At 34.5% G+C, this 16,252-nt stretch overlaps 2 protein-coding genes and 1 long non-coding RNA gene across 3 annotated transcripts; 2 read left to right on the forward strand and 1 right to left on the reverse strand.

Annotated features, from left to right (window-relative positions):
• The first annotated feature begins 195 nt into the window (after positions 1–195).
• On the forward strand, positions 196–667 carry LOC135152338 (uncharacterized). The gene is made up of 2 exons (XR_010291382.1): positions 196–336; positions 453–667. It is a non-coding gene; the product is annotated as an uncharacterized LOC135152338 (long non-coding RNA).
• A 1,091-nt stretch (positions 668–1,758) lies between these two features.
• Positions 1,759–7,635, forward strand: LOC108218899 (calcium-transporting ATPase 1). Its single transcript, XM_017392058.2, has 7 exons — positions 1,759–2,179; positions 2,575–2,629; positions 2,722–4,658; positions 4,796–4,954; positions 5,578–5,749; positions 5,869–6,167; positions 7,007–7,635. The coding sequence occupies exons 1-7, from the start codon at positions 2,003–2,005 to the stop codon at positions 7,253–7,255; spliced, it is 3,048 nt and encodes a 1,015-aa protein (XP_017247547.1). The 5' UTR covers positions 1,759–2,002; the 3' UTR covers positions 7,256–7,635.
• Positions 7,636–10,254: 2,619 nt separating this feature from the next.
• On the reverse strand, positions 10,255–12,386 carry LOC108218900 (cyclin-D5-1). The gene is made up of 5 exons (XM_017392059.2): positions 11,972–12,386; positions 11,737–11,823; positions 11,356–11,641; positions 11,062–11,192; positions 10,255–10,962 (listed from the first exon to the last, which is right to left on the reverse strand). Exons 1-5 carry the CDS (start codon positions 12,185–12,187, stop codon positions 10,765–10,767), a joined length of 918 nt encoding a protein of 305 aa, XP_017247548.1. The 5' UTR covers positions 12,188–12,386; the 3' UTR covers positions 10,255–10,764.
• Between the last annotated feature and the right edge of the window lie 3,866 nt (positions 12,387–16,252).

Consider the following 16,252-nt stretch of genomic DNA (forward strand, 5'->3'; position numbering starts at 1 on the left):
TACTAATCAGTATTAAAAGGGTATATCTGAAAACCCTCTAGAACACTCCTTGATAGCTAAGAATCATTAAAGTGGATCATAGATTTATTTTGGAGGGTATATTATAAAGTGGGAAAATGGGGATGGGGTGGAGATGCATTGGTGCGTGTTGGAAGCAGCAGCTCATTGGCCTCGGTAATAGGATGTTGACAAGCTCTGTGAACACGCATTATTGTCATGTCAAAAAATTGACGGAGAGTGGCCAGGCAGCAGCTTAGCATGAAATGGCTAGGTACTAACCCGTTGTTGACATTTTGATGCCATCTTTACATTAACATGACAAAGAGTCATTTGGAGGTAAATCATACTGCTACTTTTTAGTGAAATTTTATATGTTCGTTACTTCGTTCTAGTTATAAAAAAATATATTATCACATGAAAATAACCAGAAACATCTGACATTGTCCTGGCAGCTCTGTTGCCGGATCTTGGTCGACGGAGACGCTCAATCAATGTGTCTTTGCCTCTGCACATCAAGAGCCATGAGGACAATAATTGCATACACATTGGCTTGAGGGGTTTTAAATTGGAAATAACTCTTTATCAGAAAACTTTATTTGATTTGTTTATGAATTATACCTTCTTCTCAGGAAGTATTATAAAATTAATGGGAAAAAATTTTGAAACAGTGATTAAAATATAAATTTATAAAATCGTAGTTCTTTACATTTGATGAGATTATAGTATTTTATATTTGAGATATATCTAATGATAATTCATAGATTATAATCTTTTTAAAAAGATACGTCCTAAATGTACATCATCACAGTTGATTAATGTAATTGTAGGTTTCTTAATACATAATAATACAATAATAAAGGTGCAGGGTTAAAGTATTTCTTTTTCTTTAGTACAATAATCTCTGACTCTGAGTACCCTCTCTTAAAAAAGTAAAATAAAAAACACTGAGTACATATTATTAAAATCAAAATATTGTTGAATATATTTCACTTGAAAATTTATTTTTTAAATAATGAAATAGATAACGTTGCATGATTTTATTCCGGCATTCCTGTATATTATAAATTTGCCTATAATTTTCAGCTGTATGTGAGAAATCAGCAGAGCAGGTGGCCGATCGGCCGTCCATTTTGTGGCATAATTGTACCATTCGACGTTTTCAAATATCTAACCTAATTTCTTTGACAAAACGTATCTGACCCACTGAGCTTTTCAATCTAACTAAATCTAATACGAGTACCATTAAAATTTGCCTCTTGTATAATATTAATTTACGCATCATTTTTATAATCACCTTACTGTCGTGTTTGGCACTTATTTTTGTGTGTTTGTAGTTGTCCATGTTACGTGGTTTTTAACTTTCTGAAACAGATGATTCTTTTCAAAAGTTAAAAAGATGTTGACTATCGTAATTTATTAATTAGTCGCCTTTTTTAATATATATTTTTAATTCTTTTCATGTAAAATAATATATATGTAAAAAGTACTTTTGATTATTATTTTTTAAGTTATATTTATTGAATAAAATTTTATAATTTATATTTTTATTTAGAAAAAATTAAATAATAATAATTAATAATAACTATTTTATGTATTAGTAATTAGTAATACCGGTAATGTTAGAGTTGGTAATAAAGCAACGCGAACTAAACCAAACTCATCTCGAAGCATAAACCACGTAAAATCAAAGCGTTGACTTTGAAGAGTCAATCACAGTCTTGAACATTTTCATACCACTAATTACAGCTTAATCTTCTTACAATCCTTAGCTTAACCCAATGTATACTAAGATACTCCCACTGTAATAACTTAAACAAACTGAAGCTGGACACAAATCTCAGATCATCTTTTTGTTTTTTACTAACTTCACACACACACACACACACAGCTCTACAGCTTATTACATAACATAAATAAAGCTCAGATTCATCATGTTATGTTCACTTATCAGATCATACAAATAAAAATAGTTTAAATATAGTTTGTAAGAAGGGAAGAGGTAATGGAGAGCTACTTGAACGATAATTTCGGGGAAGTGAAGGCGAAAAACTCGTCAGAAGAAGCGTTACAGAGATGGAGGAAGCTGTGCTGGCTTGTTAAGAATCCTAAACGGAGGTTCCGGTTCACTGCTAATCTGTCCAAGCGGTTCGAAGTTCGGGCTATTCAGCGGTCTAATCAAGTACTAACTATTACTGCAATTTATATGTGAATTATTGATTGTTGGTTGTTGAGTGTTGTGTTTAGTTTGTGGAAATGAATCTGATGATCCTGCTGTTTTATCAGAATGGATTTAGATTTAGGCATTTAGTTGTGGTTACTGTTGTATTAGATTTGTTCCTCGAGTTTGGAAATGATTTTGTGTGTAGTTTTGGTGTATGTCTAGAATGTGGATTGTGCATTTTTAGGTTGATCTGAGATCTGTGTTAGCTATAGATTGGCAATGTGATATTGTTGATTATGAATTAGTCTTTTGCATTGCAGATCCATTAGTTAAATCAATATGAATTTAGTGTGTGAATAGAGACGGATGGACTGACGATAACTATATGTTCTGTTGTTTGTTTGTTATTCAAGGAGAAACTCAGGGTTGCGGTTTTGGTTTCACAAGCTGCACTTCAGTTTATTCATGGTATAAATTTTTATAGAAAAAGTTATTTGGGAGATGTGAATTTGTTGTATTTGCACCTAGCATTTAGTTTGGTATTTGGATGATTGTTGCAGGCATAGCATATAAAATACCAGAGGATGTGAAAGATGCAGGTTTTGATATCTGTGCGGAGGAGTTGGGATCTATTGTTGAAGGACATAACAAGAAGAAGCTGAAACTTCATGACGGGGTTGATGGTATTGCAAGCAAGCTTGCCACATCAGTTACTGATGGGATCTCTACTTCAGAACAGTTGCTTAACAAGAGGAGAAAAATTTACGGAGTTAATCAATTCACGGAAAGCCCAGCTAAAGGATATTGGATTTATGTCTGGGAAGCACTGCAGGATATGACACTGATGATACTTGCCTTCTGTGCATTAGTTTCTCTGATTGTTGGTATAACGATGGAGGGATGGCCTAAGGGTGCACAGGATGGGCTTGGGATTGTTGCAAGTATCCTGTTGGTAGTATTTGTGACTGCCACTAGTGACTATAAGCAGTCATTACAATTTAAAGATTTAGATAAAGAGAAGAAAAAAATTACAGTTCAGGTAACCAGAAACGGGTTCAGGCAAAAGATGTCGATTTATGACCTTTTGCCTGGTGACATTGTTCATCTTGCAATTGGCGATCAGGTCCCAGCAGATGGACTTTTTGTTTCGGGATTTTCACTGTTGATAGACGAGTCAAGTTTAACAGGTGAGAGTGAGCCAATTAATGTATGTCTTGAGAATCCCTTTCTCCTGTCTGGAACCAAAGTACAGGATGGTTCGTGCAAAATGCTTATTACTACAGTTGGAATGAGGACCCAGTGGGGTAAATTGATGGCTACTCTTAGTGAAGGTGGAGATGATGAGACCCCATTACAGGTTAAACTTAATGGAGTTGCAACTATTATCGGGAAAATAGGTCTGTTTTTTGCTGTCATTACTTTTGCTGTATTGGTGCAAGGATTATTTTCCCATAAAATGCAAGAAGGGTCACACTGGAGCTGGTCTGGTGATGATGCTCTGGTGATCCTTGAATACTTTGCTATTGCAGTTACAATTGTTGTGGTTGCGGTTCCTGAGGGGTTGCCTTTGGCTGTGACACTTAGTCTTGCTTTTGCTATGAAAAAAATGATGAATGATAAGGCACTCGTCCGCCATTTGGCAGCTTGTGAGACCATGGGATCTGCCACAAACATTTGTAGTGACAAGACTGGGACACTGACCACCAACCACATGACTGTTGTAAAAGTCTGTATATGTGGGCAAATCAAAGAGGGAGGTGTCTCCATAAAATCTTCGGCATTTAGCGATGGTGTTCCTGATTTTGCCTTAAAGATGCTAATTGAGTCCATTTTTAACAACACTGGGGGCGACATAGTAAAAAATGCAGACAAGAATATTGAGATCCTAGGAACACCCACTGAAACTGCTCTTTTGGAATTTGGCCTCTTGCTTGGTGGTGATTTCCAAGCAGCACGGAAAGCATCAAAGTTGGTGAAAGTTGAGCCATTTAATTCTGAGAAAAAACGGATGGGGGTAGTATTAGAGCTTCCTGGGAGACATTTCCGGGTCCACTGCAAAGGTGCTTCTGAAATTGTACTAGGTGCATGCGACAAGTTTATAAATTCTGAAGGGGAGATTGTTCCTCTGGATAGGAAAACCTTCAATCATCTGTCCACGACAATTGAAAACTTTGCAAATGAAGCTCTCCGAACTCTATGCCTTGTTTATAAGGATTTGGGAAGTGAGTTTCCTGCAGAAAGTTCTATTCCCTTTGATGGGTATACTTGTATAGGAATTGTAGGTATTAAGGATCCAGTTCGTCCTGGTGTCAAGGAGTCTGTTGCGATATGTAGGTCAGCAGGAATTACGGTGAGAATGGTTACAGGCGACAACATAAACACTGCAAAGGCTATTGCAAGAGAATGTGGAATTTTGACTGATGGTATAGCAATTGAAGGACCAGATTTTCGAATGAAGAATGAGGCAGAGTTGCATGAACTTATTCCCAAAATTCAGGTGCTTTTGCATTCTACAAAATCAACTTGTGTGCACTTAGATTCATCCATCTGATTTGTTATTAACCAACTGAGAATTTTTTTGATAAAATTATGAGGCTTAATATTAACCAAAACCTGATGTTTTATCTTCTTCAGGTGATGGCTCGATCTTCACCATTGGATAAGCACACCTTAGTGAGACATTTGCGAACCACATTTCAGGAGGTTGTTGCGGTAACGGGTGATGGTACAAATGATGCACCCGCACTGCATGAAGCAGATATAGGTCTTGCAATGGGAATATCTGGAACTGAGGTGATGATACTATTTGCAAAATACCTGAGTCTGAATTATAGTTTGGTTGCAGATTTCCACAACTAGTATTTATGTCTTGGATATCTTGAATATAATATCTTTCTATAAATATACTGTACAGAGGGAAGAAAATCAAGCATTTTTTATCTGTAAGTTGAAATAGTAAACAGTTCTTGTCAGACAGTTGGCTACTCCAAATTGCAAAATAGTGTTAGTGCAGACAGACTCTGGTTTTTGTTAATCATTTTCCAGCAGTATCCTTATATCCCTTCTCCAGATTTATAATATGCAGTTAGATCTATTTAGATAGGGGACTCCCTCGTTTTTTGCCCAGTACTGAGGATGCAAGGTGACTGGATTGCACCAGTCAAACAAACTTGCATCTTTCATGTTAAATGGTCAGGATTATCAAGACTTATTTACGGTCTTTATCATTCAAATTTTTTACCATCCAGTCCCTTATTAGTTTTACTTTGTTTTGTTTGATTGGTTGATGCAGCATGAAGCTTGGTCCTTGTCATTTTTGCTTTATAACCTTCTCCTTCTACATTATAGTTTGATAGACGCTTATTTTAGAGTATGTACTAATGCAAAATTGCAAATGAAAAATTTGCCTGTTTCAGGTTGCCAAAGAGAGTGCTGATGTTATTATTTTAGATGATAATTTCTCCACAATTGTAACCGTAGCCAAATGGGGACGCTCAGTTTACATAAATATACAAAAATTTGTCCAGTTTCAGCTGACAGTGAATGTGGTTGCTCTGGTGGTCAACTTTTCTTCAGCCTGTTTGACGGGTAAAATACCTTCATACCATTCAGCGTCATATTCACAATTTCTCTCTCATGGCCTATTCATTCCCAGTGACATTTTTTTTGTGATTCCAATTTGGTTTTGTGTTGCTCAATGCTTTCAGGAGAGGCTCCACTCACTGCTGTTCAACTTCTTTGGGTCAACATGATCATGGATACACTAGGAGCACTTGCATTAGCCACTGAACCTCCAAATGATGAGTTAATGAAGCGAGCACCAGTTGGAAGGAAAGGGAATTTTATCAGCAATGTGATGTGGAGAAATATCTTTGGGCAGTCTTTGTATCAGTTCATTGTAATATGGTATCTCCAGACAGCAGGAAAAGTGGCCTTCCATCTAGATGGTCCAGATTCAGATTTGATTCTGAATACACTTATTTTCAACTCGTTTGTCTTTTGTCAGGTAAGATTTTGAATTTTATGCATACAGTAGTAATTAATGAGCTTTCAGTATGTCCAATGCATGAAATAAAAATACTTAGACACCACACACCCTATATATTAGTTATTTAACGAATCAAATACCCCTGATATAGCTAAACCTACTGTTTGCCACTGCCATACTTCCCAAAACCGATCCTACCATATACTTACAGCCGCTACTCATTGAAACTGTCAAATGTGATAAGAAAATTGTACATGCTTTTAAATATTTCTGTGGAATGACAAATTATAATTTAACGGATGATTGTGTGCCACTTCTATTCAAATGTGAAATGTATGAGATAAATTCACTTAATAAGTTGTTTGCAGGTAATTTTGTTGATATGAGCTACTGGCGAGTGCTTGACCTCATATCAAATAACAAATATCTATTTCTTTTAAGCATATATTTGCCCTTTCAAGCATATATTTGCTGAGTTGTTCAAGCAGTATTATAATTCGTTCTAAACTCTGATAGTATTAATACATTTCATTTGTAACTTTACTATATCTGTTATGCTGTTAATCACCTAAAGGCTAATCTAAGTTGGTGAGGTACAGAGGCTAACAAGTCTTATTAGTATATTAATGTCAGATTGTGTGAATAGCTACATTAAAGCTTAACCTTGATGCAACAGTTATGCTGTTAACATCAATGATCTCTCATAAAGTGTTTTAACAGTACTAAATCCAAGTAAATGTTGATGGTTATTTACTTATATCACTTGTGAACTGTTTATTATTATTTGGGTCAAAAATAAAAAACTTTTAGATTGTTTATCCTAGACAACTTGCTTAAAAAATGCAACTTTTCTGCAGGCCTTCAATGAGATCAGTTCCAGAGAAATGGAGAAGATAAACGTCTTTGAAGGCATTTTGAAAAACTATGTTTTTGTGGCTGTACTATCTTGCACGGTCATCTTCCAGATAATTATTGTTGAATACCTGGGCACATATGCTAACACTTGCCCACTCAGTTTGGAGCAGTGGTTCGCAAGCATTGTTTTTGGATTCCTTAGTATGCCCATTGCTGCAGCTGTGAAGCTGATACCGGTGGGATCAAGTTGAACTTTGGGAACAAATTAAACGGATCTTTAGTTCTGGTCCAATTTTTGCAGATTGTTAGAAGGTTGGTAATTTAGCAGCAAGCCAGTAAAGTTGAAGCTGAACAAAATACAAGGCTGAAGATATCATGCGATGTTCCTACTTGCTATTGAAGAGCTGTCGCAATTTGTTGCCATGTTTCACACTCCTGCAATATATTCAGTGACATGCTATCAGCAATGTCCTAAACAGAAAAGTTAAACGAGAACGGGTGAAATTTTGATTGATAAAATTGAATTAACAGTAAGATGTCCTCGGTGAAGCTGGTTTGTTCCTCATATCTGCCTTAATTTGCAGACTTACTTGTCTCTATATTCACATTATATAATTATATAATTCTTTAATGCTCGTTATTAGTAAGTTTGATCCCCTTCCCATATTCCGAATTCGCTATCTGCATGCCGTTTTGTTGTCTGTGGCAATATTAATATAAATTTCATTTAAAATGGATATATATTCCTTCCGTCCCCGTATATATTGGGGATGGGACATGCCACGGATTTTAATGCTTCAATAAAGTATGATTTTACAACTTATTTTTAAAAGTCTTAGAATGTGTGTCGAGCAGTGAAAAACAAACGTATACAATTAAATGGGATTGAGGGACCAAGGGGTCATTTGTTTAGAGCTTAACGTATCTGAATAGATATGAATAGGATGATTCAGTTTGTTTGTTATATTTTCCGGTTAGCTGATGCTGCAGAATCATTCTAAATAGTTGCTGACCGAGTAATCCAGAACGTGGAGGCTGGAGCGCTCAGATAACAATGCTTCTACAGTGGAGCTTTCATCTTCTTTTTCTACAGTGGAGCTTTCATCTTCTGGAGCGCTCATTATAATTTGCATTTATACACGATCTATGTGATAGTCTTTCTTGATTTCAACGGTATAGCTAAATAGCTTCATAGGAATAAAGTCGTTCATGGGCCGATAACAACAACATGCATACTTGTGCAATTACTTGCATGCATACACAATATATGTGATAGTCTTTCTTCTTTTTTTCTTGATTTCAACGATATAGCTAATTAACTTGATAAGAATAGGGTCGTTTTTGGACCAATAACAACAGCATGCATACTTATGTTCAATGATTTTTTATTAAATAGAATATTGTATTGTGCTGACCTCATTTGTAAGATGTATATTTAAAAACCTGGAACTGATACTGAAAGGTGCTGAAAATGAAAGCCAGGGGTGTTCGCTTTGTCTTTTATAAATGTTTATGTCGTCATATGGCTGATATATCAATCAAAAATAAGAAAAAGAGCAAAAAAAAGTCATCTCAAAAAATCCTCAACAACGTTACGTACAAGGTGATTTGGAGTTAGAACTACTTGGTGAGTCATCTGGAAATTTTGATCATAGATTGCGGAATATACTGATAGCATTGGAGAATAGACTTTGTTGTTAATATGGGAGAAGGTTTCGAAGTCTTTTGGTTTCTTGTGTTTGATGGGTTCATTTGAGTCGTTAAGAAGATATATTCAGTATTTAAAGTTAAGTTGCGAGTCCATATGCCAATGCCCAGTTATCCCGGAGTTTATCTGTAAATTTTATCGTCTTAATGGCCACTAATGGTTTAAGTCAGTCGAATTCGATCATATTTAACAATCTTTCCGGCCAATTCAGCATTGTATATGCGTCTATGACACCGGACTACATTAGCTACTCACCTCTGCAGCACCAACAGGCTACACTTGCCTTTGTTATTTCGGCTCTTCTTAATATCCTTCAGTTGAAGTCTCATTCTCCATTTGATACGCATCCAAAACTCATGAAAATGGCCGTCATTTTCTTTTTTCTCTATGGTTTTGGATGCATTGTCGAGTCCAGAATCACTGTTAGTACTTTGGCTCGATATTATTGTATTATTCAGCAAACTATAAGACTGGTCGGCTACTTTTCACTCGCAACTTTGGCCTCCATTCTATTCTGCTCGGACTCTGTTTGGCCTCTTCTGTTTCTGGTTTTCGCCTTCTTTGTAATGGGAATGCTGTGGCATTGGCTTCTCATGCATTGCAAAGTACTAAAGGAAGGATCGAACAGTAACTTTCAGAATTATTATTCGAGGACCAGCTTTTTTCAAGCCCCTGTTGCTGTCATTAGTACTTATCCAGTTTGATACATTCACTGGCGCGAGTCTTATGTTTACGCTTCATAATCTGTAGTGTTGAGACCGGTGATTCGTAGTACTGTGACTTGCTGATTGTGTGTACTCAGATAAAATAACATCTCATGAAGTTGGAGATATTGTTCTTTGAATAATTAGGGTTAAAATAGCTTACAAATTAGTAACTGTTCTAAGAAATTTGGGGACGATAGAGGATATAATTTTGGAATTGACAGAGGATAAACATCTATCACTAAATATAAATAGATGAAAACTGAAAAGGACTCGGATGCCTTTTACCATTGGAGTAAATGCTTTACCTTTGCTATTGCATTATTATTGAGGTTGCTGCTTGTGGCTGTCACGTTAGAGCCAGTTACCTCGCTATTGCTACGCAGGTTGTCGAGTACAATTACAAAACATACAAGAGCCAAGCGATATTCTTTCCTGCCTCGAATAATTATCCCCAACTCTAAACACATACAACAATCAACCAACAATCAACCCTGTGAATCACGTGTCACAGCCAACATCTAACCTTGTTTCCGCAGATAACCTCTTTGGCCAATTCATGATCATACGAGAGTGGAACAGGTGAAGCAAAAGATCATAAGAAAGCAATCAAACCATCGAGTGCCCGCATATTTTAAGTGACCAGTGCACCTGAAATCCATAGATGTCGGGGAAAGAATTTTTACTATGATCATCATATTCCAACAACACATGTTTTAAGTGACCAGTTCACCCTGAAACCTATAAATCGGGAAAGACTTTTTATCATGATCATTATATTCTAACAGTATGTTTCATTATAAGAAAACTAGAGAAGTTCTCGGTACATATAGCTTCGAAAGAAAAACAGAGCCCACTTATAAAAAGGAAAATGTTCTCCCAAACAAACACAAATCCAATCAAAAACCCACCTTTACAGACCTTTTATTGAAGGCCAACATGCAACTCAAATGACCCAAACAGATAAAAATAGCTTCACACTCTCTGGAAAAGAAACTCGGAGCCTCTCATTGCTTTCCTTTTCACAGCATTTCCAAAGCCTGGAAAGTAAGCATCCTAGGCACACCCTTCAAAAGTTAGGGTTGCAAGAATGGTTGTGTAGGGTTATGACACCTAATCTAATAGAAAATAAACAAATAATTTATAAAAAGAAAAAAGAATTAAGTTTTCGCTTGAAAATTAAGTTTTCATGGGCAAGTCCAAAGCTCCGCCTTATATTTCTCTTTCTGTCTCCTCGCCTTTCGAATTATGATGATCACACATTATACCAGATCTTCGATACCATTCCAGAAATAGGTAAGAATCGGCAACCACATTTGCTAAACTCGTAAATTAACTATAGAACTCATTATCGCAGTCTCTTCTCTGTAGGCATGACATTATCCTGATCACAATCATCAAATTTAAGCCTCTTTCTTTTAGTGTTCGCAGCAGGAGTATACAAAGAATTTCCATAAATATCAGTGCCTAAGCATTGAACCGGTGTCAAGTTAATTTTATCCTCATTGAGTTCCTGCATTCGAAGATAACAACGAAAAACCTCCTCCTGTTGCATCAAAACTCAATTAGGACAGCTTTAACTTCAGATCAATGATCTAAATTACGGTAATTTACAGTACAAACTGGGAATGAGAACAGAACTCACAGCTTCAAGAACTCCACAGGCAAAAGTCTCGATCTTAGTTTCTATACTCTGCCTCGTGAGTGTTTCGTCCAATGTCAACAATGTGGCTGCTGCTGCTATAACTGATGATCTAGAACTCATCAACTCTACATCTGCCAGCAAGTAGAAAGACTTTACAGATATCTAAATACGAAGAATAAACCAAACCAAACCAAATATAGTATATATCACTCGAAAGTAGGGTCGAGAAGATAGATGTACACGTAAGTAGAGAGATTGTTTCCGTGACAACATACACATATATCTAATCCTCACCTTTGATTATTGCATATATGAGATCCATCGGCACCACATTTCTTGGGGGATTCCGGTCCCAAAATTTCGAAACAAAATAGGGAAGATAGTGAAAAGGAGTGATTAAATTCATTTCCCATTCCAATGTATTCAATACAAGAATCTCCATCCTCTGTATCACTTGACCCTCAAAACAATAATCTTCCATTGAAAAATCTTCGAGTGAATGAACCTTGCATTCCTCCATTTTCGCCGCCAAAGATAAGCAAGCCACTGATAGTAATCGAACTGCCCAATATTTATCATTCTTCAAACACAAAAAAAATATAAAAAAAATTATTATTGTTTTGAATAATTAGACTTGTATACAGAATCGTAAAGATTATCAGATATAGTACTCACATCTATCATTCTCCGCGAAAGAAATTTATCAAAATAAGCCACCGATAAATAAGCTGTACGGAGCTGAAGTCCCATCAATGTCATTGCCTAAACACCAATGACACCGTAACGATTGTTAGATTACAATTTGATCATGATATACTCTCGTTTTGAGAGATTAACGTGACGAATATAATATGATCCTGATAAACGATAAATAACATGTGAAAACACAAAAATGAATGAGAGAACGAACATTGAAGATCCATCTGATGCAATCCGAACGAGCACTCACAATCCAGTCACCAGCATTCATCAACGAAGAAGCGCTAGCCGGCTCTTTCCGAACCGAAACTCGAAAAAACTCATCATCTTCCTCTGCAGTGAATTTGTATCTGCAAAAACCTTCTTGATCATCGCTCAGTGCACTCGTCTGATCAAGAGTGCGAGGAAAAGAATCCGAATCCACCATCGAAACAATTTATTTATTTGTAATTTTTGTTACATTAGCAAAGAAAATAATTTGTAGCGATATTCATGGCGCCAAAAGAAGCGGAGAAATCATGGTTTTATAAGATCTTTCCTAGAAATTTAACAACGTTGTAAAAATCATGTTATGTTATGGAGTTAAGTTGACTGGGAGTGTTTGAAGAGAGCTTGACATGAGGAGGACGCTATGTAGTTATGGACTCTGAGTGTGTCACGTGCGAGTCACGGACCTGTCAATCATTTATTGACTAGTCAAACATTTGTAGGAGTGAGTGTGTGTATACGTGGCAACTGACAACTGTTCTGCATATGTTGCGATTTTTTTATCACCTCATCTACCCTTTTTTGGGGAAACAGAGATGGCTTTTTTTTTTTTTTTAAACTCATTTCACTGGTTCGATAAATCGAGCTAACAATCCTCAATCTAATTTTATCAGCATTACAGTATAAGTGGTCTCTCTCTGGCCTGATGATACTAACAATTATTTTTTTAATTTTTATTAATAAAAATATTTGTGAAGATTATAATTATTAACGGAATCTGTCATATAATTGAAAAATAATTAGTAGTATAGGTTTATAAACACATATTAGAAAATTAGTAGTCTAAATTTGTCACATAATCAAAAAATAATTGATAATGTGTATATATAAAAATATATAGAAAATTTGTAGTATAAATTACGACTGAATTGAATTGCGGATTTGAATTATGGAATATGCATGTTGGAAATTAAAATGATACTCTCTCAATTCCCAAATTATACTATATATGTTGGGGACGCGTCAATGAAAATTATAAAAATAATTTACAGAAATATATTTTACAGAAGTTCTGTAGTGCGTGATGAGTAGAAAAGGAGCCGGACGAAGTCGGAGGTTGTTTGATTTATGTTATTTTTTAAAAATATGTGATTATTTTGGAAAAGACAAGTAAAAATACGTTTTTTTGCTAGAAATGAGTCCCTTTTTTGAATATTTATTCCTACAAAATATGTAATGTTGAATTTTAACTACTTTATTCTTAAAAAATATATAAATACACCTTTTCTGGAAACACGTCATTCTTTTTAAAAGATTAAAAGCGAAACAATGATATTCAATATTTTTGTTAATTTTTAACTAGAAATAATGATATATAAAAAGAATCCATTCCCAAAGATCGTCTTAATTAATGTTGGTTTCGGTCCTAGAGGACCCGTGAGGAAAATATTCAAGTATATATTTGAAGAAATCATTATGTAGGTTATTTTGGTTGATCAATTTAGATTAAATTTAGCTTCAGTCTCTTTCTTACCTTTACATTCCTTTATTTTCTATCAATTAATTACAGTTAGATTCTATTAAATTTGATTAAATTCTACCAGTTAAATTAATCATTTTCTTCCATAATATTAAATTATATATATTTAATACATAATTAAACTTTCCATCGACCGACTTTAATTGATCTGTGAACTGTCTTCCTCTCCCTCAATAACTTGCCCCTGCTGGCTGTTGAAACTTTTAAGTTCTTAACAAAATTTGATAGGTGTCAACTGTCAACTAATTAAAGACTTGAAGTAGTATTATTCTGTGTCCACGTGAATCACAATAAGAAATTACTCCATGTACATGTAAATACTTCACACCTTATTAGTACAGAAATAAATTATACTCTACTCACCAGGTTTTTTGTTGTCCCTGTTTCCATTTTTTCTCTTGATATTCAATTTAGTACGTGAAAATAATAATCAATTTTATACACCTTTTTTCCCTATGCTCTTAAAAATTTTAATAATTGAAAATTTAGTTAATAATTTACTAAATGATAATCTTGAAAAAAAGGGTTGTATCCTAAATATTATATATTTATCTGTTTGATTGATACAACAAAAATGGGACGTACATCAAGTATATATTTGTAAGATTAAAATAACCATTAGAACTATCATCTCAAGCCTGATTAATAATTTGTATACATTTTACTAGGTTGTTAGATAGAGACAAGATCAGATGTCCCATTAATAATCTGCATCTAAGTAGTGTCAATTTGACCATTTTAATTGGTGATACAGTTTGCATAAGCCTTCCACTAAGCATGTTAAGCAAAAATGAAAAAGAACAAAAAGATTAAGATTTGACACTAGATCCAAAATCAAAAAGATTAACGGAACATGGCCTATATATTATTGATAACTTCTGTTTTAATCCTGTCTTCTTCTCATAAATTATCTTGTAATTTTTTAATAATAGCTGAACTAAATTCCCACTGGCCTTCCTCTTTCTTGGGACTAGGGTTTATAGGTTGCACTTTATTTAGCCCACACAATACACTTTTTGGTCAGGCCACTTAAGTTATCACCAACACATGAGAATCTTACTTAAGTTAATTAATCAAGTTATATATACTTAATCGGCTTTCTTTGAGACTAGTTTATAAAGTTGTAGTACTTTCAAAAATATATCCTAGAATTTTAGGAAGGAAGATATTTGGCCTCAGATCAAAAATAAAAATAAAAAATGTAAGTTTTCTTTTGAACAATAATCGAACTTGCATTAATTAACTCTCTAAATTATTCAAGACTCAAACAAAAAACATACTAGACTTTAAGGGCATAATATTAAAAATTATAAAAAAAATCATTAATTTTTCTATTTTAATCCAAATTTCGACATGGATTATTAATTTATGCACAGGTAGCAATCTACTCCATTTTTAAAATTAGTAGTCTATTTTAAATTTGATCACATTTTGATTGAAATTTAGATATATTATGAAATAGTGCAAAATTATCTTAACAAAATATAATGTAATCTTATTCCAAATATATTTTCAGTTTATTAAAATTATAATAAGCAAATCATAATTTTTCATAAAATTTAGTCAATTTAAATAAAGAAATAGATAAGTAATCACTACTTATATGAAACGAGCTGGCCACCATCTCTGCACAATCTGGATTACCAAATTCACCAAATTCACTAATTTGACAACATTTGTGCCCTATTCTTGTCCACAAATGTATGTCATTTTCGAGATATTATTCGTTGCTATTCTCTAGGTGTTCTTTGCATATGTTTCTATATTTTGATGATCTTTCTCTGCGGAAACATCATAGTTGTCTTTTAAGTATTATAAATCTCTTCGGTATACAAATATATTCTCTTGTTAGCGAGAAAAATTCAAATACTTACATACTTATACATTCATGACTTCTCCATAAAAAAAACTTGTTCGACAAAAACTCTAATAATACACCATATTGTTTGTGACACATGCTATACATTATGGGACATACTCCAAATTATTCATGAGCATAATATGGATCGGCTTCTATAATTTCGCAGCACACAGAAATCCACATGAATATAACACTTACAAGAAGATACACTTACAGGTTATGTACGTACGAACTCCGGTGAGCATAAATTTCAGCAGAAGCAGGCAAAAGAGCTAGCTAGCTACCTTCTGCTAATGATAATAATACTGTTTTTTTATGGTGTGTCGATGAGCACACAATAAGTACAAAATTGACACATAATAAGTATTAAATTCGATAAATTTCTCTTATTTTAGTTGGTTTAATTACACTTTTAAATAATGGTGAACTCTTTGTATTTACAACAATCATATCAATCAAAAACATCCAAATTTAAAGATTTTAGTACTTAACATGTGTCCATAGATACCCTAGTAATACTACTGGTCTCCAGGGCTTGCAGGCGAGCAATGATATGCTAAAAAAATTGATGGGATTCCTGGGTGGTGTTGTGTTTCCCAATGCTTTGACTGCCATTTGGACTTGACCCCCCAGCCTCAATGCCTCATCCTCATCTCCCTTCTCTCTTTATTTTCCTCAGTTTAACTCGCTTGTGTTGCTATTTCCCATAACTCATGTGCTCAGTGTTTCACATGGTGGGTGCTTCTCTTCCTTCCATTTTACCCTACCACCTTTCAGCTTACGTTATCTCGAATTGGCTTAAATTCGGGCTTTTTTAATGGAGTGTGAGGATAATTTCCAATATTATTATTTATTTATTTTCATATCAATATTATGTAAATATT

The sequence above is a fragment of the Daucus carota genome, chromosome 4, assembly GCF_001625215.2.
Source record: "Daucus carota subsp. sativus chromosome 4, DH1 v3.0, whole genome shotgun sequence".
NCBI lineage: Eukaryota > Viridiplantae > Streptophyta > Magnoliopsida > Apiales > Apiaceae > Daucus > Daucus carota.